Source organism: Lissotriton vulgaris, chromosome 7 (assembly GCF_964263255.1).
Source record: "Lissotriton vulgaris chromosome 7, aLisVul1.2, whole genome shotgun sequence".
NCBI lineage: Eukaryota > Metazoa > Chordata > Amphibia > Caudata > Salamandridae > Lissotriton > Lissotriton vulgaris.
The window spans coordinates 1,515,848,416-1,515,872,110 of NC_141695.1; the positions used below are offsets into that span (position 1 = coordinate 1,515,848,416).

The 23,695-nt window shown below is 46.3% G+C and overlaps 1 protein-coding gene across 1 annotated transcript in view; it reads right to left on the bottom strand.

Moving 5' to 3' along the window:
• Positions 1-22,980, bottom strand: part of LOC147705912 (inactive serine/threonine-protein kinase TEX14-like) — a 722,788-nt gene extending 699,808 nt beyond the window's left edge. Inside the window, exon 1 of the mRNA XM_086929575.1 lies at positions 22,842-22,980. Within this exon, the coding sequence (XP_086785701.1) occupies positions 22,842-22,980 (139 nt within the window). The remainder of the gene's footprint in view (positions 1-22,841) is intronic.
• Positions 22,981-23,695: the final 715 nt, after the last annotated feature.

Genomic DNA, 23,695 nt, shown 5'->3' on the forward strand with positions numbered 1-23,695 from the left:
GGGCACATCAAACACAGAGTCCCTAGGTGGCACACAGATCTCTCCCCTATATTGGTTCCAAAGCCCCCAAACTGATGCCCACTTTTGAGGCCGGCCTCTCGCTATGTAAACAGTCTTTTCACGAAACATACACCAATCCAGGTCATTTTTCCAGCCCTCGAGTGTAAGAGGCTGCTCGGATCCCCACTGCTGAGCAATATTCCCCTTTGCAATCATGTAACCTAGTGTAGTCCATTGTGTCTGTGCCACTAGTGTTGTGGATCTTACCCCAGATGTCTACCCTATGATTAATTAATTTCTTATAGATCAAAGAGATAGTTTTCTCAGGTAGATGGCCATCTAAAATTCTATCCTCGAGAGGTGAGGCATCAGGTAGGTCCGCCTTCAATGCATGTCGGATTTGCGCACATCGAAAGTACTCAGTTCCATCAGATCAAACTCGACCTGAAGTTCTTCGAATGTCTTAATCCTTCCCTTGCTTCAGATATCACCGATGGTTGATATCCCTATCAGATCCCACTTATCAAACCCTCTCCTATTCCAAAGCCTACCCAGACGTTCCGAATCAAACAGCGGGGTGGTTAATGTCAGCCGGGCCTGCCAACCCAAAGAACCCGTGGCATCGTGCCAGATCCTCACCGCATGTTTAGTGGGCCCTGTCAAATTCAACTTCGCTGACTTAGAGTACAGCGCCCTGTTGTAATTACCTCCAGGGAGGAGCCACTTATCCATTGCATATCTGGGGTCCGCCACTGGCCCGTATGTTCCCTGGTTGCTTGCAGCTAACTAGGAGGCCCAATAATATCGCGCGATGTCCGGGAGGGCAACACCACCATCATACCATGGAAGCATCAGTTTAGCTAAAGCAGTACTGGGTCTACCCTCCCATTTTAAAGAGGGCTGCTCGCCCCAACAAAGAGAGGGGAAGTTTCTTCCAATTAGCCGTGTCGCCGCTAAGCCTCTACAGGGGAGGGAGGAGATTCCTCGCATACCAGATCACCGGTTCCAGCGAGATAAAAATCCTCAGATATTTGAAACCATCCATGTTAATCTGGATAGGGCAATTGCGCGGAGGAACCGGGGTCTTCCCCTTAAGAACAAATAAGAGAGATTTCCCCCAGTTGATTGATAACCCAGAGTTTTTACCAAAGGACGCCAACACATTACAAACAACAATAAGGGACTTCCTATGTGAGGTCAGATAGAGTAGAATATCGTCCGCATACTGGGAGATTCAATCCTCCCAGTCAAGGGACCAACGAATGCCTCGAATAGACGGCTCCCAGCGAATCCAGGTCGCTAAGGGTTCCAGGGCCAGCGAGAAAAGAAGGGGGGAGAGGGGGCAGCCCTGCAAAGTGCCTCGACCGAGAAGAAAGGGCGCTGAGACTCGAATATTAACCACTATCTGAGCGAGTGGTTCAGTATATAGTAAACGCACCCAGCGGATAAAGTCAGGGCCAAATCCAAATTTAGCCAGGACTGCCCACAAATACGGTCATTTTACGGTATCAAAAGCCAATATTGCGTTGAGTGAAGTGATTATGGCTGGGTCCCGCAGGGTGTGAGCCCTGGCTATCACGCCATGTAACCTACGTAGGTTTAGGGCTGTATTTCTATGTGGAATAAAGCCAGATTGATCTGGGTGAATTAGTCCGCTAATAACCTTAATCAACCTATTAGAGAGAAGCTTGGCAAGTATTTTGGGCTCCGCGTTCAATAAGGAAATAGGCCGATAAGAAGCACAATTAGTCTTCGGTTTACCCTCCTTATGGATGACCACCACCGATGCCACTCTCTGATCATAAGTAAGTATCCCCTTCTCACGTGCCTCAACAAACATATCCTTAAGGTGAGGAGCCAGCTTATACGGCCTAAGCTTATACAATTCAATTGGGAGCCCATTGGGTCCCAGTGCCTTACCCAAATTCAAGGAGCGGATAGCCAGGGCAATTTCGTCTGTCGTAAGGGCGCTATCCAGAAAATCACAGTCCTCCCCGGACAAGCACGGGAGCCGTATGTCCCCGAGCAGTGAATGGGAGTCCTCCTCTGGCCGATCCGAGACCGAGGTATACACCGCTTGAAAATGCGTCGCAAAGCCATTGACAATACTCTGGGGATCGGTAAGCAGCGCTCCTTCAGCAGTAACAAGTTCTGGGACGACACGCTCCGCCCTATCCTTTCTGTCCAACCAAGCGATAAGTTTCTCTACTTTATCTCCAAGGTCGTAAAGTCGACCCTGCTGCTCCCTGCCGAGAGCCCTGGCACTATCAGTGACTACAGATCTATAATCATGCTGCTTAAGAGTCAGGATATGCAATTTAGCCCGAGTTACATCCTGCTCCAGTTCTCTCTCCAAGCGGCAAATCTCAGCCTCCGCTTCAACTACCTCTTTATTCCTTTCCTTTTTCACTCCAGCTATTAGTGACAGTGCCTGACCACTAATGACCGTTTAAAAGGCTTCCCAGAGAGACACAGAGGAGGACACAGATTCTTTATTTTCTACAAAATAATGGTCTAGTACCTTGATGAGGTCCTTACGAAGTCTGGGGTTACGCATATACCAGGGGTTAATAGGGGCTACTCTACCCTCCCTGCCGAACCGAAAGCAACACAAAATCAAAACCAGAGAGGGGAATGGTCAAGAACGCCCCTGGCCAGGTGAACCGCCTCAATTATATAAGATGCATGGGTTGCAGGCACCAGACAATAATCTAGGCGAGAGAGACTACCATGGGCCCCAGAGTGAAAAGTGTATTCCATCTGGTCTGGGTGGAGCAGTCTCCAGGCATCCACCAAGCCCATTGCATCTAGAAAGTCGGGCAGCCATTGCTGAGTGCGCCCTGTATCCCGCTGGGGATGCCTATCCATATTTCCAGAAAGAACTGCATTGAACCCCACCCCCCCAAGATCAAAAGTCCCACTGGCAGATCCAACAGGAGCTTTCCCAGATCAACGAAAGTAGTGGGCTGCATACCTGCAGGGATATACACCGACAAGAGGGTAAGGACATGCCCCTCAAACAACCCGTCACCCCAGCATATCTGCCTCTGTCGTCCTCTAGCGTAGAGTCAATCACCAATGGGAGCACCTTTCGAATCAGAATGCCCACCCCCCTGGATCCCGACGTGAAACCAGCATGAGCCACCAACTTGTACCCCATTCTATGTATAGCCTTACAGGAATTGCCAACTAAATGTGTTTCCTGGAGCAAGACCACATCTGGTGAGTGACGTTTAAGGTACTGAAGAACAATACTACGTTTAATTTTGTCCCCCAACCCATTCACATTCCAACTCAAAATCTTCAGTTCCCTACCCCCCACCATCAAACATGAAAAGGAAGCGGTGATCCTCTGTCTGTTGCAAATCACAAATGCTGCAGTCCCACCCGATGCCTGGACAAAAACTGAAAACACACCAAACAAATCAATGAAACAAAAGAAAACCCACCTCAATAATAACATTCCCAACTCTCCTCCCCCCGCCCTGCACCCCTGCTCTTGGCTTTCGCGTAACCCCAACTTGCAGTGTGCCTGTCGCCCCATACTCTAACTAACCGACTAACTAAAGATAGTAATGAGGAGAAAGACAGCTCTTAAGAACCCCCCCCACCCCCTTAGCTCCCAACCACATGTCAATAGTGGCACTCATCTCTTACGGTCATTATGGTAAAACACGTTTGCCGGACACCCCCATGTTTATTTCCAAAGGCGGCGCCCTCTATTCCTGCTCTAACTCATCACCCTTCTCTACATTTCCCGGTTTCTCAGTCTCCGGCTCAGGTTGAGCATCCAACCAGTCTGAGGCAATGTCCGGATTATCAAAAAAACACAGTTCCCATTAAGCTCAATCTGCAGTCGGGCCGGAAACATCATGGCATACTTCAAACCCCTTTCCCCCGAGTCTCTTTTTAATGCCCAGGAAACCCTGGCGCTGTCTCTGCACTGTTTGTGTAAAATCAGGGAAAAAGGAGAGGTTAGCATTTTCAAATTTCAGAGGGTCGCCCGACCTGGAGGCCTACAGTATAGCATCTCGATCCCTAAAATTAAGTACTCTTGCAATCAGTGGACGTGGGAGAGCCCCAGGCCTTGGCCTTCCACCCGGGACTCTATGTGCCCGTTCGACAGTAAAGAAATTACTCAGTCCTTTGGGATGAAGGTGGTTGAGGACGAGATCTCCTACGAATAAATCCGCCTTTTCGGGAACCCCAACGATCCTGACGTTGTTTCTTCGGGCACTCCCTTCATAGTCGTCGAGCTTCCGGCTCGTAAGCTCCCCGGCCCTCTTGAGTTCCCGTACCTTCCGCTGTAACGATGCCACGTCATCTGTCAAGCTCATTCTTTTAATGTCTAGGGGCTTAACCTTCTCACTAGTTTTGGTGAGATCCGCACGGATAAGATTTACTTCAATTGTCACTGTATCTAACTTATGATCAAGCAACTCCATTTTCTGTCCCAGGGATGTTCTAACCCCGTCTATAGCAGCCATAACATCAAGAAGCATCTGCTCTACCAGCGGGCCAGTCAGTTCCTTCCCCAAGTCCTGCACCTTCTTCAAGTCTTGTGGTGACCCCTTGGACATCGTGTATCGGTCCAGTTTGTTAGTCTGGACATAACAAGATCCCTTAGAGGACCGAGACTGGGACTTCTCGGTTTCAGGTTTGGATGCCATGTTTTATTCTCTGCCAGGACTTCCAACAGTACGCAAAGCGTCCACTACCACACCAAACTGTACTGTAAATATATCCGCTGCCCCCAAACACCGGTCCCCCCTACCCCACCAACCTCAATATATTCTGTCCCCCCCCGGGTGTTGGATCGACCTGCAGGCCACACTCTTCGCCTGTCACCAACCGCCTCCAGGTACCAATCGTTGCAACACCGGCAATCCAGAAAGCCCAAGTCTCCACAATATCCTCGCCGATCCTCTCTGTCCTCGCGCAGGTGATCGGGGGGAGAAGGGGGGCAGGGGGGGCAGGATGTTCAAGCTTCTGTCCTGCAACCGAGCCAATCAAGTGAACACACACCTCAAGGTCCTCATTCAGTGAGGCAGCCAATCTCGCCTCTTGCGCTTACTGTGGCCGATCGGAGCCGTCCACCGGTGTACTGCGCTCAGCAGCAGGGCGACGCCCCCAAAGGCCCCCAGCTTCCGCAACACCGGGGGCCGCGTCTCTCAATCCGCCGCTTCAGCCCTCACTTCTGCCGTGGAACCGGAGCCACGTCTGCAGCAAACACGTGCACCAGCTGAGCCACCGTGCCCCCGTCCCCGTCAGATCAGCCGTGCCCAAACCGCATTAAAAGCACTCCGGTAGCTGCTCACAGTATTTGCGTGGGTAGGCGCAGCCTGGGGGGCCTCAGAACAGCTTGCGCAGGTCCACCTCTTCGTTTCTGGGCCACATTTAATGATGCTCCGATCCGGCCGGTCACTTACGGTTTTGGCTGCGGTTGTTGTTCAGCTTGCGGCCGGCCGCACGTCGCTTCGGGTCCCAATCTCACAGCGGGACCGAAGTTGTTTCAGGGGGGTGCCACGGAATCTCCGCAGACCGTTTTTCGAGACAGCGTCTCAGGATTGTTTCAGGATATAGGGGTGAGGGTTCCGTCCCGGCGGAGCTGCTCACCTACGCGGCCATCTTAGGCGCGCGTTAGGCTCCACCTCGGTGAGTACAAAGTTCACGTCCATGTGGACATATTCTATTGACACACGCACTTTCAATCTATTTATCGATTGGGTTATTGTTTTTTTATTGTCAGGTACATTCTTACTACGGACTTGTAGCAGTATTTCTGACTATTTCCTCAAGCTACATACCCATTTGAACTTCCCACATGATATATACATATTGAGGCTCCATGCCTTTTAAGAGGTAGGTCATTTTTAAAGTGGTTTTGTCTACTTTACATCCACGCTTCCCACAACGAGGATACCCTTATAGTTTCCGTTTTCATTATTGTTCTCTTGTATTAGAATGAGAACAGTTCAGCATTGAGCAGGGGTATTGGATAACCGTGAGGCAGCAACAATACGAGCTTATACATAATACAGTTGACCGAGGTGAGGTTTATCACTAGTAACGCTTGTCATCATTATCTTCACATGGCTTGACCATCCCTTTCGGTAGATCTATTCATCACATGTCCCCTGTGTATCTACGCGTGTCCAGGCGGTGTTTTAGGTATGTGCCGCTGTTTTTTACTAAATCGTTTTTCTAAATCTCTTTAAACTGTACTGAGCAACATCACTTATAAACTATGTTCGTATCTGCGGTTTATTTGTCCAGGCACGGGTTTGGTTTCTTCTCCGATACCTAAGACCAGATTGACATGTAGACAGTCAGCTTGGTCACATACCAGGGTCACGCACATGTGATTTGAGCACATTTTTCCCATACCTAGGAGGCTAGGTTAACTTTTCGCTAATGCGCAATATACTTTGGTCTTAGTGATATATTCGCGACCATTCCTTCATATCCTCCGCTTACAGTTTTACCGATATTTGGTATTATCTACTAAATGTCTTTACTCTGTGTTACTAGATCATTGGTTATTCTAAGCGACATACGCAAGAAAACTTCACACGCAGTCTGATGCACCGTCGTGCCTTTTCGCTGTTGGATTCAACTGTTACTACATTCCCATACCGGTGGGTCTCATTATTCAGGTTTTATGCCATGGGTGACTGTTTTATTTTCAGTACACCTCCACAGCGGTGAATGGTGCCGGGACACTCCTTTCTGCTGTTGGTGGTATTCACAAATGACCTATTTTGAGATGACTTCACTGGTTCTGACCGTCTTTTTAGGCAACTTTCTCTTATAGCATGCATATGAAAATTAGTCTCCTTTTCTCTTGCCCTAGAGAGGGCCATTAATATCTATGTTACGTAGATTCTCCGCCTCATTTTTTTGTTCTCTCTGATTCATAATACCAGTCTAGTAGAACAAACTTTGTATCAATGTTGAGATACTTCTATTTGAAACTGTAATCATGATTACTTACATTGTAATGGCTCTGATCAGTGAAGAACTATAATTTTCATTTTTGTATAAATAATACTTGTATTTTGTAGATATAGGGAATTTTTATTGTACGCATTTACTTTTCCAGCCTTGAAAAAGTCTGAGTACAGACAAAACATGTGTCGGCTAGATCGTGTGCTGGGAATCTTTTAAAAAAAAGAATCAATAAAGACACAAATCTAAAGATTGTTTAATTTGTTCTTGGACTGTCTGTTGGATACGAATAATACTGATTAATCTACACTTGTTAGAATGAATTGTACTAATAGTGTATCTTCTTTGGGTCTTGAATTAATCCTATACTAGAGTTGGACTGATAAATACACATAAGGGTGTGCTGATTAAGCTTTTAGGAGCTGATGTATGTGCATGTTAATGTTTAATGTGCTGACAACATCTTTCGGTAGTAGATGTTACAAGCTGTCCTAGCACCCCGTTCTAATTTTTGGAAAAAAAGGTCACACGCTCTAGACTATAAGACATATATACTAAGTGATTATTTGATGTGTGGTTTCTCCCATTGGGGAACACTACTACCTATTTCTTACATTTGTCTGCATATCTAGATACTATTTAATTCTTATGGCTAGACAACGCCCAACTTCCACGTACCCAACAGAAACCTGCGATGCTACAACCTCGCACTGGCCGAAACCCCGCAGATTTGCAGAACTAGATCAGGCGGAAGATCGTTCTCTCACATCGCAGCCAAGACCTGGAATGAGCTACAGGTAGACATCAGACGTGCCCCCTCCCAAAACACCTTCAGGAATACCCTCAAAACCTGGCTCGTCTGCTGAAACGGAGCGGCACCCCAGCACCCCCAGCGCTTTGAGACCCTACCGGGTGAGTAGCGGGTTTTACAAATACCCTGATTGATGGATTTTTTGATAAAGTGATTGAAAGCCTACCGGGTGATAAAGCCCCAGGCATTGATGGCCTAACATCAGCCTTTTATAAAGAATACACCCTGCTCCTAGTTCCTTGCCTCCTGTAGATGTACCAGTATTCCATGGCCGTATGCTCCCTCCCCGTTTCATTAAGGAAAGCAGTTATTGCTACATTGCTCAAGCTCGACAAAACCAGCCGAGCATTGTGACTCTTATCGCCCTTCTCTTTAATAAATATAGACAATATGATATTTGCAAAGGTGCTGACAAACTGCCTGTTGCCTTTGCTGATGCTTATCGAGAGGCCAGACCAATAGGGCTTAATTCCAGGCCAATCTATATCACACAACTCCGCACCATTTTTGCAGTCATGTACCACTTACACCCGCAGGTAGCGGCAGTAACTACACTTCTTGATGCCACTAAGGCATTTGATTCGCTAGAGTGGGCATATCTTTTTCCACTGCTTCAGTGATTAGGCCTAAGCAGATCCAGCTCCTATATACTCTTTCCACAGACCCCGCGCAGCCTTATCTCTGAACCATTTTTAATCACACGTGGCACTCGGCAAGGGTGCCCAGTCTCACCACTATTGTTCTTCATCGCCATTGATCTCCTAGCAGCAAGGCTCCGTCAACATCACTCTGACAAGGGCATAGGCTATCCTTGGGGGTAGTATTATCATTATAGGCAGAAGACATCACCCTTTACACATGTATTCCCCGGTCAAACTTACCCCACTGACGCAAGAGGTTGTGTGCTTTGGGGGTTATTCAGGTATTCAAATAAACTGGTACAAGTCAGTCCTCTTTCCATTAACAGACACCACCCTGCCATTTCCTACAGATTATCATTTGAAATGGGCAACTGGCCCGACCAAATACTTTGGAATATGGCTCAGCAGGGACCCAGATGAAGAATGGCAGGCCAACTATGGGGGCACAGTTGGCTGGCTGGAAGACCGGGTTCCAGCACGCTCTTGGTTCCCGCTGTCTGTGGCAGGCTGCATTGCAATAGCAAAAATGATGATACTCCCCACATTCCCCAATCCCACCGACCATTAGCTTCTCCAAACGCTTACGATCCAGTTTGATATTGCTGATATGGGAGGGGGCAGCCTCAGGCCTCTTATAAATTGCTTACACTGCCACACTCGCAGGGGGGCATGGGAGCACCAGACATGCAGCTTTATGCTTAGTGTGCACAGGCCCATTTCTTGCACTGCTGGATTCACCCCATAACATTCCAACTACACTTGGCCATCGAGCGTGACAAAGCCTCCTCCTGGCCGCTCACAACAGCACCAATCCTGCGTCATGAAACATCTAGGGCTGAGATTAACACTGTGGAAAGTGTATGCTATGCATGGGAAGGGCTCAGAAAACATGCTGGTATTTCTATTCTGTATGCTTCTTCTATCCCTCTTGCCAACATCTCCATGCTCCCACCACTATAGAACAAAGGAGCTAATGAGGAGCGTGACCACAATGGGTAGAAAAACATTTGCGGATTTATACTCTGATTACCATTTCTTTCCCCCACCAGAAGGCAGAGCCCCATCCACTCCCAAGCCGCTGGAAACATTCCTATATTTAAAATTGCGAGCAACATGTTGTGCGCTCCACAAGACTTTTTCTGCCCCTCCGCCGACCCTTACTGGACTGGAATACATATATACGAGCTCGTCACAGCGCAAAGTGATAACACATCTCTGCAAACACACATAAAACGCCACTCCATTCCTTATCCTGAAAGCTTGCGAAGCCTGGAACTCTGACCTAGAATCTCATCTGTCAGATACCCATTGGGCCTTCTGCTCTGGCCAACTAGAAATGCTGTTGTCTAACTAGCCACTACATCTCATACACTTCAAATACATACATCGATTATACTGCACACCAACACAACTACTTAAGATGGGTTTGTCTCCCGACCCCCACTGTTTACGGTGCCACAAATACCAGGCCACCTTTATACATCTTGCGTGGAAATGCCCTAAAGTTGCCGCTTACTGGTGCAAGATTTTAAGCACACCACATTATATTACTGGTACATCACTTCCCTTCAATTCTGCAACTGGTTTACTACGATATGTAAAAGAGATACCAAATATCCACAGCAGACTTACAACCATGCTACTTTTATTAGCTAAACACAGGATTGCAATGCATTGGGGCAGGTAGCAGGCCCCTACGTTCCAGGCCTGGCTTAAAGATGTGTCTTACTGCCACGAACAATTGTCTGTATTCTGGAAACTCATACCACTACAATATCACCCTAAAGATATTTTGAAATGCTTTACTGCCTATCTGCGAAGTAGAGACACAGATCCCCCCGACACTGCAGAAGCGTCAATGAGAACTGATGTCACTAACCCTGATTAAAGCCACTACAATTTTATGCCTCATACCCTGGTCTATAGGTCCATGTGCTATGTTATAAGCCACTATATTTGCTTGTCTGCCAACTGTCTCGCCTAGGGTGGATTACAGATGTAATGTTGCTGATGTCCAGCACTATGCATGCTATGTACGTGCACCAGGTGCTTTATTTGGCTGTCATTTCTGTATTGCATAACTGTTGTATTCGCAATATACTGCTGTTATGCGGATATGCCAATAAACATACATTTTTTTTAAAGGTAGGGCGGAAGACGTGAATACCCCCTTCACAAATGCATAGCCCATGCTGCCAGGCACTTTGTGAAGACTATGACCGGTGGGGACCCTGAAAGGAACTAATTTGAAATAATAGTGTATGGAGTAGTCCGCCTACCACAAAGCGAATGCACCGTAGATAAACCAGGTGGACGGGTATGTGCAAAAAGGCGTCTTTGAGATCAAGTAGCGTCAAGTAATTACCCTGTTGAGAAGGGGGAGGAACATCTGCAGAGTTGTCATGCAGAAATGTTCTGATAGGATGTATTTGTTGAGAGGACCAAGAGCAAGCATAGTCCTAGGAAGCCTTCTGTTTTTGGAATGAGAAAGAAGAGAGAGAATAAACATCACTTCCTTGATGCTGCAGCAGCACTCTGTAAAGTGGACGTCTCTTTAATGACATCCACTTCTTCCTGAAGGAGTGAGAGGAGTTTCTTGCTGAAGGCAAGTGTACATGGTGAGATGCTGAGAGGGTTTGTGTGTAGTTCAAGACAATAGATGTGTTGGACCACTTCTGTTGAGCTGAGGAACAGGGTTGGAGTTACTTGAAAAAGAATCAGTTACACTTTTTGGAGTTGAACTGTCTTTTTTCCCTAGGCTCTGAGCGAAGGGTGGAGTTTACAGTACCAACGGTGTCACATATGAATAGAACATAGAACAAGCATTTGCAATGCAATAGGTCTCGCATTAGGAAAGTTTGAGCTATTGGTCTTGTAAATGACAATTTTTTTTATTTATGTGTTGGTTTTGAAAATAGCTAAATTAATAGCTTTGTCATTTACAATGCCAATAGTTATAACTTTCGCAAATGTGACACCTATAGCATTTGTAATGCAACATGTTTTGTATTTACGTGACTTAGATGTATTGATATTACGAATAACAATGGCTTTTAATTTTTTTAAATAATTAATACTTAAATAAAAGTGATTGTAATTTATAATGGCATTAGCTTAAACTTTTGTAAATAACTTTTGTGAAGATTATGTTCAGTGTATTTTATTGTGATGAAAATCCAAGAACAGAAGTGAAATATTAACATCTTTTTGTGACATTTGTAATGAAGCTTGAAACATTGAGAGAACATATTTGAACCAGTTGTTGTTGAATGGTTGCACAGATTGATGCTGTGATGGCGCGGAGTGATGTTGTGGTGGCGCTGAGTGATGCTGTGGTGCTGCTGAGTGATGCTGGAGTTGCGCTGAGTGATGCTGTGGTGGTGCTGAGTGGTGCTGTGGTGGTGATGAGTGATAATGTGGTGGTGCTAAGTGGTGCTGTGGTGGTGCTGAGTGATGCTGTGGTGGTGCTGTGGTGATGCTGTGGTGCTGCTGAGTGGTGCTGCGGTGCTGCTGAATGGTGCTGTGGTGGTGTTGAGTGGTGCTGGAGTGGTGCTGAGTGGTGCTGAGTGGTGCTGTGGTGGTGCTGAGTGATGCTGTGGTGGCGCTGAGTGGTGCTGAGTGGTGCTGAGTGATGCTGTGGTGGTGCTGAGTGGTGCTGAGTGGTGCTGTGGTGGTGCTGAGTAGTGCTGAGTGGTGCTGTGGTGGTGCTGAGGTGGTGCTGAGTGGTGCTGTAGTGCTGCTGTGGTGGTGCTGAGCGGTGCTGTGGTGGTGCTGAGTGATGCTGTGGTGGTGCTGAGTGATGCTGTGGTGGTGCTGAGTGGTGCTGTGGTGGTGCTGAGTGCCTGGTGCTGAGTGGTGCTGTGGTGGTGCTGAGTGATGCTGTGATTGGGCTGTGGTGGTGCTGAGTGGTGCTGTGGTGGTGCTGAGTGGTGCTGTGGTGGTGCTGAGTGGTGCTGTGGTGGTGCTGAGTGATGCTGTGGTGGTGCTGAGTCATGCTGTAGTGGTGCTGTGGTGGTGCTGAATGGTGCTGTGGTGGTGCTGAGTGGTGCTGAGTGATGCTGTAGTGGTGCTGAGTGATGCACAAAAGGTGCATTCAACAGGAAGCAATGAGGTGCATAATATAAAAAAGAGGAAGCAATGTACGTTGTTGTTCCTATCATCATCAAAGGTGTCGTTGCCTTTGAACATTCATAATCAACATCATATTAAAGAGGAAATACAAGCAAAGAAAAAAGGTAATGTATTGATGAAAAGAGCAGAAATCAGGAATTGATGGAAGAAGAATGAGCAGGCTTTAGTAAGGGAAAGATAAAACGATGACATTCAAAATAAAAAAAAAACTAAGACAAGACAAAAAGTGATAGAATCTGAACTCTATTCGCAAATCGCTGACGTCTATTTTGACTTGGGTTCTGTCGAAGGGGCTATACTTAAGTACTGAATTATGACAACCTATATGGACACAGGAGGGCGCGCGTTACCATGTATTTTAGGAGAACAAAAAATAGATACTTTGAAAAGAAGAAGAGCCCGTTAAGATTATCTTTAACGTAAAAAGTAGCCTTTTGTTTTAAGGAAATAACAAAGGTGACCATTATCGTATCTTGCAAGACCAGAAATGGCAGCTTTCCTATAAAGTCTGACTCACCCGGATGCAGCGCCACAATCAGACAGACACACAGACAAGGCGCTTGTTTTAACATTTTGCCAAACTAGGCAGGACCAGTGTCCTAATCTAGACGATTACAGCAGCCCAATGGTGACAGCAGGAACATGCAGACAAGAAAAACACAGCGGGATGCCCAGGGTTCATGGTTCATTATATATAAATTGTTATATATTTGCTTTGATATAGCGCTTCACAAAACGCTACTTAGTTCTGTAAGCACTGCAAATAACAGGTGTATAAATCACTCAATTTAATACGAATCAATTTACCATCATTAGAAGGATGGAAGGCTGAATTGGTCTGTGTGTCTGCCTTGCATAATGCGCTCGTTAGGGGCGGGTGGGGGGTGGAGCTGCAGCAGAAACTGGAGCCACTTGCCGGCACAGTGGGAGTCTCTCTCTATCAGGGTTAAATCTGGAAATGAGTGACCTGCCCACAAACTGCTGTGTTTAACTGCTGTTACCTGTGAAGAGCTTAGAGCTATAAGGAAACATACTTTGGAAATATCAGTGGAGAATAATAAGTGAATTAAAATTGTGAAGCGGCCAGTACCATAGAGTCAAGCTTGAAATGAATGGAAAAGCCTGTGAATACAAGCTATATTTTGGGTGAAGCTGTTGAATGCTGGTTGCGGGGAAGCGGAGTGCTGAAAGCATTGGCGCCCCATTGAAGTGAAGCTCACGGCCTCGTGGCCGTGAAAGTGAAAGCAGGATGTTTTTTAGGAGAACAAAAAATATATACTTTGAAAAGAAGAAGAACACACCCCTGCTTCTTGGCAAGAAGACAACAGACACATTGGTAATTAACTAAAGATAAAGGAGAAGACGCAGCTCTTTCTCGTAATACCGATGCAAAGTAGATCATTGTGCACTAACAGGAAAAATAATTAAGCAGTGATTCTTTTAACATCTCCATGTTACATTTTTAAGAAAGACTGGGAAACCGAGATTCTCTCTGTTCGGCGGGCATGTACTCTTCGTTTAAGTAACATGACAAGCAAGCATACTTTGAGGACCCTACTGACAGTGGGGAGGCCGTGGGCAGCAACAGCAGATATTAGGTGGGGGAGGATAAATGCGAGACACGGAAAAGTGTGAAGCAGGGGGCGGGGGAGCGGATGCCTTTGAAGTGAAGCTCTCAGAGGCAGGCGGGAGCAAATGGCAAGCGCGTGCATGAGCACATGCACTCGACGAAATCCGCGATGGTTTAGACCTTGGTTTGCCCCCAATACTCTTGTCTATTAATTCATTGCGGAATATAATAGACGAGACCTAAAAAGGACAGGGCATGTGATATGTATTCACCCAAGATTGGCTCAGGTCTATGCTTCCACCCTCCAGGAATTGCAGCTGCCTATGGGCTGACAATCTTCTGCCAAGGAAAGCACCTTGGAGCCTAGCATTACAGTGGAGCAGTAAACTGGTTACAGAAGATGCCATAATAATAATTACACAACTTGTATCACACACTCTACAACTTGAACGGTTTCAATGCACCGATAACAAGTGATACTCATTAAATAATTGAATGGCACTCACTTCATAGACCTTGGAACAATGGACCTCTTATAATCTAAACCTGTGACCTTCAGGTTACTCACAGATGCCTTAGTCCACAGAGCTATTTTAGAGCCTCAGGTTTACCAGCTTTTCCAGTAAGCAATCAATGGTTTTGTAGTAAGGAGCACTCTGCTTTCCATTTGTGCAAATCCCTGCACTAGTCCTTGATGCTCGGGTTGGCGTTAGCGAGATAGGCTACCCTCCTGTAGGGAGCAGTTTTGCAATAGTTGAAAAGACAATCTTGTATGTACCCACTGAGCTGTGATGCTCAGAATAAAGTGTTACTGAATGAGCCCCCTGGCTCTAGCTGTAAGCATGCTGTAATAAACTCTGATACTCAGGGTGGCGTGCAGCCTCAGGGTATGCAGACACTCTGTGCTAGACTCTTAGGGCCCGTTGTCTGCAAGTCAGTGATGCCGCCCACATCTGTGGTGGCTCTGGTCCTGAGGGTGCACTGTTAGTGCGTAAATCGCTCTTCCACCAAGGTGAGAAGGCACTGCAATAGGCTCTGGTGTTGAGAAAGGCTTTTGAGTTAGAAAAACGCTTTGCCCCTGTAGTTTTCAAAGTGATGCTTGTATAAACACTGAATTAATACCCGAACCCCGTCAACCCCGCCCCCCCCCCCCCCCCCCTCCTCAGTGCCTTGAGACCCTAACGGGTGAGTAGTGTGCTCTACAAATCAGCCGATTGATTAATTGATTGAATATCTTGCAGTGTAAAGGTTTGTTACTGAAAGAAATGTCATGCCTCTGAGGTGGTCATACCCAATGTAATAAGGCAGGCCATTCACCTCACAGTCTGTTCTGTTAGTAGCAGACATTCACAGCTTCTGGGTGGGGTCATACTGCATTCAACTTCGGAATGGGTTGCAGAGCGCTCATATTTCTCAATTCCGTGTGTGAGAAGCTATGAAGCCCCTTTTTTTGCATTCAGGCATTGCCAGTCATGTTTCATGCATAAAATCTCAGGACTACAAGTACCAGAATGCATAGGGCATATAATCTGCACTGGATAAACTAGCCAAGCACGAACTATGGAAACTTGAGAGAATGTCCATGCATATAAGGACAGCAAACACATTGCATGAGGCTTTGGCTCAGTCAGGGATGTATGTTTTCGTAAATGTATTCTTGTAAACCCGGTAGGGGCAGTAATTTATGTTACAGGCCCCGCTGGGATTACCGGCTACTCCTAACGACAGCATTAGGGAGTGTTGTTCCTTAGCCACCTGCAGCAGGGAATACATTAATTTACGTCTTTCGCCATGCTTGTACATCTTTATCATAACAGCCTCTGCCTAGATTTCAGAGTAAACTCCCGCCTAACCAAACCCCTACGCAAACACACTACCTCCACAGTAAGTTCCAAAACAAACCCCAGCATTCCGCCCTCTCTCGATTACGTCAGGAGCTCTCCTGGAACACTGTTTACCTGGGCGCGTGCAAGCTCTGCTTCCGAAAGACGATTTATGTAAGCCACCAGCAGCGCATGGTGTTATGGTTTGATGTATACATACATTTCTTGCAGTGATAGCTGCAAGTAAATACAATTAAAAACGCGCGCTAGAGAAAAACCTGAGTCAGCAGCATAGTAAGCTCTTGACTTGGCAAGAGACACAGACTTTAAACTGTGCAGATTCTACCTTGAGAGTTACAGTTATACATTATATTGAGTAGTTTGGGCAGATAATGTGCTCACTTTTCACCTGCAAAGCCTCTACACAGGCCAGCATACTTCACTGCTCCATTTTCATAGTGGTATACAGGAGGGACACTTTCTTCAGAGGGAAAGGATTCCTTCTAGCAGCCACCATGAATGAAATTAAATTAACAACTTACCCCTTCCATTCTGTTTGGGCCTGAAGACGCTGCCCACGTTGGCTCCTGCCAGCTGTGCTCCCTGATTATCCTGCCCAGTTTGAGCCAATTCGCACAAATGAAAAAAGTTAAAGAGCGCCATGCGCTTGTTGCACGCCGTGAGCGTGCACGCTGTGAGCGTGCACATCAGCGTGGCCTGTGGCTCGCGCCCGTGGTGCAGAGGGAGCCCTGGCGCCATAGAGGGAGTGCGGAGGAGGATTCCCCCCGCAGACCGGGTGAGTGGGGGATTATTCGACGGTGCACGGTGTCGGCTCCCATAGTGGGGGGCAGCGAGGGCTCTGAGCGTCGAGGGTCTGTACGGTGTCCTGCAAACTAGGAGTCCCTCTGCCCGCTGCTGTGCTGGTGATCAGGCAAGCAGCAGTTCGCTGCTGATAGGATGCGGCGATGGGCAGTGGGAGGCTCGTCCTCAGTGCAGAGGTGATGGAGAGAGGGGGTTGGGGGCATGGGGGACCTGGGGCGTGGTGGTATAGGACAAAGGGGGGAAGTGGTGAATGCAGAGATGGGCAGTGGCGCTATCAGGCAGTGAAGATGGCTGACCAGCCATACCTGTTTAGATGGGCAAAGAGATGCTGATCAGCCAGGGCATCAGCCAGGGCAGCGCATGGGGGTAGGGGCTTCAATTGGGCAGCAAAGCTGCCTTGAGGTTAGCATTGGGGGGGGGACGGGACGGGAGGGAATGTGAAAAGTGAAAGTAACGCTGCTTGAGGCTTGCCTCAGAAGGGAGACAGAGATGTGCACACTGCGTGGCTGTACGTGCGTGTGCACGAGCTCCAATCGCCAAAAGCCCTGCGCGTGGCCATCTCTGTCTCCCTTGAGAGCCAAGTCAGCAACAATAGGTCTCGCTGGCGACAGCGCTTCGCGCTGCATCGCTAGGTGCGAGACCTAAAAAGCAATAATTAAACCAGTATCTTTGTTTTGGATTTCTAGGACTTGATAATAAAATAATAGAGACTAATGAAAATGTAAAGATGTTTCACAAGTACATTTTGAGGCTCTCAAATTTAAATATAAGCTGTTCGACCAGGAATATGCTTGACTATAGCTTTGCGGGCGAGTTGCAATATGCACAAACTTATGGATGTCTCCCTGTTTCCACAGCTGTTCACTCTTACCGGTGTTATATTCCATATAGGTACACCAATATAGGCTTGGGTAACATCCCAAACTTTTGCCTATATTCGGCCCTACATTACATACATAACGGGTTGCTAGGACCTACCCTTTATCTAGTTACAGTACTCCTTACACAACGTGGGATTTACCCTGAACAATAGCCTCAGACATTATGTATGAGGAGCCTGGATTCTCGGAAACTCAGCAGGACTACCATCTCCTCCATAATAACTATGTACAAGGTTCATTCCCGACATCATCCTGAGTCCGACAGTGCACAGCAAGGTAGAAACACTGAAGATACCTTCGGGTATATAAACATCACACCTTGCTGAGATAGTTAGAGGAAATCACAACTTCCAAGCCGACACACTGACGTGCGACGCTGAGATTCTCGCACACAGACACTACAGCTTGCAGTGGTCAGAACATCCCTTTACTAACTGCTCCTGCAAATGCAACAGTGCGACCTGAGGAGAATTGTATGATAAAAACTAGAGTGGGCGCATGTGGGTGGATAGCTCAGCAGGGCAATGGGAAGAATTCAATGGAGACATTTACTCTATCAGGGTAGGCTTGACTTTGTTACTCCCAATGTAAAAAAAGAAAAATTGAATTTACTGTTTTCCAGCAAAAATGTATAAACTAGGATTATTGCCAGGAGTATGTAAAGGGCTTGCAACAAAGATAAGGGTAATTTATCTTAAGCTCTCTGAAGTGGAGGTGCTGGCTGGCAGGTGAAGGGTGTTGGGCAGATTTATTGTACATAGATGATTCCGAGGGGTCCATTAGGTTAGCGGACGGATCGCCACCGCCCGCTAAAAACTATCACCCGCTTTGGAATTACCCCCGCCACATTACCATGGCGGGGGGACCCCGGCGTATGGAAAGACCATCTGCCGGTTTTCCGCCCAGTCGCAGAGTCGACCGGGCGGAAAAGCTGCTAACATGGTGGCGGTATCTGGGAGACACCGCCATCCATATTAGCTTTAATGCAGGCGGCAAAGGCAGGCAGTTTTCGCCATTGGGGGCCCGTACTGGGCCCCACGGGATTCTGGGGGGTGGGGGGGTGCACATGGGGGGAGGTACCCCCCTGCAGTTCCATGCACAACATGGCAGGCACGCGCAGTGACTGCCATGTTGTGCATAGAAATGCACAACATGCCTTCCTGGTATTGTGGCTGAGAGCACCGCCCGCCGCAATGTCAGGAATGCAGGATGTGCCCACCAGTGTGGCGAGCGCATCCTATTGTCAGCAACGGGACCCCCGTACAAATGGTGGGCAGTCCCATTCCACGGGAGGATGGGGGCGGACATCCTAATGACCCCCTGAGTGTCAACTTGACCAATGTACATTAGTAATTTTTGTCTATGCTCTAGTGAGCTTAGAATGTATAGCTCTCTACGGAGAGTAGCAACCGCTTGCATGGTGACCTGAAAGGCAATACCAAGCAGGTGAAAGACCAATCTGAAAACGAGCGATTATAAATGGTTTTTCACAAAAGAGAAACTTTCTGCTCCAGCAAATGTAATGTATGGGTAGACTGCCAACTCGCTAAGTATCATTTGTTATAAGTCCTTAATTAGCCTTACATACAGACGACAACCCTCAAAATCCCAGTAAAAATATAAGGGCACTATTAGGAAATTAGGAAAACATAAAACAGATCCAGAGATAACATCTCTGGATATGTTTTATATCCCCGTTATGTCATGTTGTTTTCCTTATCTTTTTGGTTTCACCTACAGACAGCTTTAGTTGTGTGCTATGACCCCAATTTGCAACTTATTTTGTAACAAATTCTTGGAAGATTTCGACCTTAAAAAATTATCATTTGCATATACAGCAACTTTGACCCTCAACCAGACCACGTCAGTGTTGCAACTCAACTTCCCATTACAGACGAAGGACCAACTGGACCCAATGGCCCACAGTCAACACTGTTGAAAATGCTGCTACCATGAAGTCTATCCACTTGGGGGCTCCATCTGACCTTTGCCCCTAACTACACCTACACCAAAGGCCGCCTACCAATCAGAGAATCACTAACACCCATCCTCAGCAGCTCCATAGACTTAGCCACAATCCTGCACATCTGTAAACATGCAAATGTCTCACCCCTGCTCCAGACCGATCCGCTGACTCAGTCCCGCTTTCCACCTACAGACTTATCTCCCACCTGTCATACATGACAAAGGTCTTAGAGAAACTAATCAACTGACGCTTCATTGACCACCATATCCGAAACCACCAGCCCCTCAACACCAAGTAGTTTGCATTCCAGCCCAACCACAGCATAGAAACAGCACTCATCAGTGCTACAGACAGCATCTGCATGATCCATGGCAGAAGAGGCACAGCAGCACTCATTCTCCTGGATCTCTCTGCAGCATTTGACACAATCTCACACCCCATCCTCAACAAGCGCCTGCACAAGATTGTCATCCAAGGACCTACTCTCCTCTGAATCTGCTCCTTTTTAAATGATAGAACACAAGCTGTCAGCCTGGCACCTTACTTGTCGGAAGTACACAAATTCACCTGCAGAGTGCCTCAAGAGTCATTGCTCAGCTCCATCCTCTTCAACTCAGACATGACATGATCCTTTTGGCCAATGTCATTTGAGCATAACATCAGCATCTGCTCCTATGCCAATGCCATTCAGCTCTCGCTCTCTCAGACAAGACTCCCAACACAATAAATAAGTTCACCGCCTGCATGACCAAAGTTGATAACTGGATGAAAGCCAACTGTTCTCAACACCAACAAGACAGACAGTGATATTTGATAAGAACAGCTCATTATGGGACTCTAACTGATGGCTGTCCCAACTTAGACCCATGCCCACACCCAGAACCCATGCCAGGAACTTCAAAATCATTATCAGCAGCAAACTGGATATGACTGCAGGAGTCAACACCATCACTGCATCCTGCTTCCACACCCTAAAGATGCAGAGGAAAATCTTCAAATGGCTCCAGAGCAACACTAGATAAACTGACACGGAAGACCTAGTCACCAGCAAGTTAGACTATGGGAAAGCCTTCTATACCGGAATCCCAAAGCGCCTCACCAGAAGACTACAAACCATTCAGAACTCGGCAGTAAGACTCATCCTCAACACAGAATTCACATCACACCACACCTCAGGGAGCTCAACTGGCTCGCAATCCACAAACGTGCTTATTTCAAACTCCTCACACGCACACGCTATAGATTAGGCCCCACCTACCAGAACAGTCGCACATACTTCCGCCAACCTCCCAGAAAATCTCTGCTCTGCAGGACTCCTACTCACACACCTCCCTTGAAAACACAGAATCAGATCAGGAGGACATGCATGCTCTTACATTGCTCCTAAAACTTGGAGCGATCTCCCGCTCCACATAAGAACCTCAAAAGGAAAGGCCAGACACAAACACCGGCTCAGAGCCAGGATACCCTTATGTGTGACAATGCGCTTTACACAATTAGACATAACATTGCAGCAGCTGTATTGCTATTGATGTCACACAGCTTCTGCAGAAAGCATTGGCAAGGCCAACAGCTAAAAAGACAAGACCTATTGGATTTGCGAATACTTGTTTAATTAATGCGAACTGTAATTTTTTTTCAGCTTGAGTTGATCCCATAATGTGAGGCAGATTAATTAAATGATCAATAATGACTGACTCAGCACAGCCTGTATAATATTGGAACAACTTTATGCTATCTCTGCAAAGTTTCTTTTATAAAATCTGGCACACCTGCAATGTTATCAATAAGCCGTCCTTGCAAGGAGAAATTGCACTGCTAATTTTAACTGACTATTAGAGTGTTTTTTATGTTACAATGGAATGTCTGGCATATTTCGTAATGTTTTTCTTTTACTATACAATAAACCCAACTGACTTAATGTGGAAATGTAAGCATTCGGAACATGGATTACATCATAATATGGTTGGAGTGCAAAAAGTAGTCATTTATTGCATTATACAGTGGTGTAGGTTTCTCAATGTGCATTATTTAGTTGTATGTCTCACCACGTTCAATAACAAATATTATACTGAAAATAAAAATATGGGCATCTGACAATAAATCAAGAAGACATTATAATAATCATCAGTAATCTAGACATTTTCATTATGAATGCAAACCGTTTATTTTAGTGTGAATAAACTGCTGCAAAAAACATGAAGACTGAGGCCTGGTTCCAACCTTCTCTTTTTGGTGATCCCCTTGCCCTGTTTTTGGCATTTTTGGATTAGAATTTAGTCATATTTTTAATTAAACCTTGGAGTAATTTAAAGAGAACACTAATGAAACAAAAGATGGTTCCACGAAAGAAAGGTGATGATGAATGGCAAAAACGAGTGGATGAAAGCTGAGTGTACAGAGGTTGAGTACATGTAATGGGGCAAGTCAATACACCCAGTCTGCTTGCCTGATGCAATTTACAGTGCATGTAGATTAGGTGCTTTGGCTTGTTACACTGTATTTCTAGAAGCAAAGCCCTATGATGGAGGTGGACAAGAGGACCATGCAAAAGATAGGTACTCGGTGAATTGGAGGAGGAGACAGCTGCCGTAATTAATACTTCAGTGGTTGAGTGTAGTGATCAAGCAGGGACAGGAGATAGAAAAGGATCTTGAGGATGTCAAGCAGTTTGCCATAAGGGTGGTTGATGGTTGACAAAGACGTTAAGTCTGATTTTGATGCTGATGAAAACTGCTAGGTTCTGAACCCAAGTAGCGAGAAGAATGTTGCCCCAGACAAATGATTGAAGTAAATTAAGCATAACAGATGATGTCAGTTTGTCTGGGATTAGACTAAATCATGAGCAGAGGGTTATTCAGTAATTGATAGAGGAGAGAAAATCAGTTACTTGGGCATGGGTGAACAGGCAATGGGATGAGAAGTAGACAACAGGCCTGGTGTTTTTGGGCAAGAAGTGGAACGTCAAACCAAAGAACATGACAACACCTAAAAAAGTGTGTAAGTGATGAGTAGAGTACTAATGTGGGAGAGTGGTAGATACACAGTTAACTTAGTACAAGGGCACTACGTAGGCCCAGCTGCCAAGAACTAGGGTGTGTAACACAAGAATGCCCTTCTTAAAATTCCTATGAGAAGATAAATATTATTTTTTTTCAATATCAGAAGTGGTACATACAGAACCTATGATCAATAAGAAAACGCTGACCCCCAATGTTTAATGTCTAAATATAGGTTGTAGAACCCACCTGTGTGCAGGATTTTCTTCACCTTCCCAAGCTGCCCTTTACTGGCTCCAATGTGAAGGTGAGCAGAAAATGAGCTGTCATCGATTGGAAGGCCCAGCTCCACAGGACATCCTGAGGGTGGACGTAGATCCTTCGGCATTAAAGAGGTACTCACACTGCAATGGGCAAAGGCAAATGAGATGGTAGTCAGTGTGAATAAAAACACAAGCCCCCTTACACAGGCCACCAGCATGACACATATGTACACAGTGACCTACCCACAGCCACTGTCATGCCTCCCTCAAAGACTCAAAACACAAACGCCATCTCCCTCTCTTTAATTGTGTTCAGGGGCTGAACTAGTATGTGCGAGAGAGCATGGCTGGGCTGTCAGAAAATTAGTTACCCCTGAACAGTGTGTAATAGCAGGACAACAAAGAAAAATCAGCAAGACACTTGGTAGAAGGGAGGCAAGTGTGGTCATTTTCAAGGACACCTAATGCAAGTGCGTTCCTCAACCACTGTCATTGTTGCTGTATTGATTTGTCAACATCCATCTGACTCTGATACTAATTTTCATGTGTTCTAGTTCTTTTTGTGCTCTGGAATTAAAATTGGTCCTTTACTAAAGTCATGGTATTAACAAGACATGGATTTATTAATTTTTACCATGCACACCAAGGGGCCAATTCCGATCCGGTAAAATCCCCCACGAATCGGAGTACAGTCCGTTTTTCCCATACGATTTGTGCAACTACAACGTCCCCGTACGTACGATGATGTACGATCCTAACCCAAAGCATTTCAACATACGAATCATACCAAACATCGAACGAACAAATAATACATACGCTTCATATCTGGTTCAAGCTCTA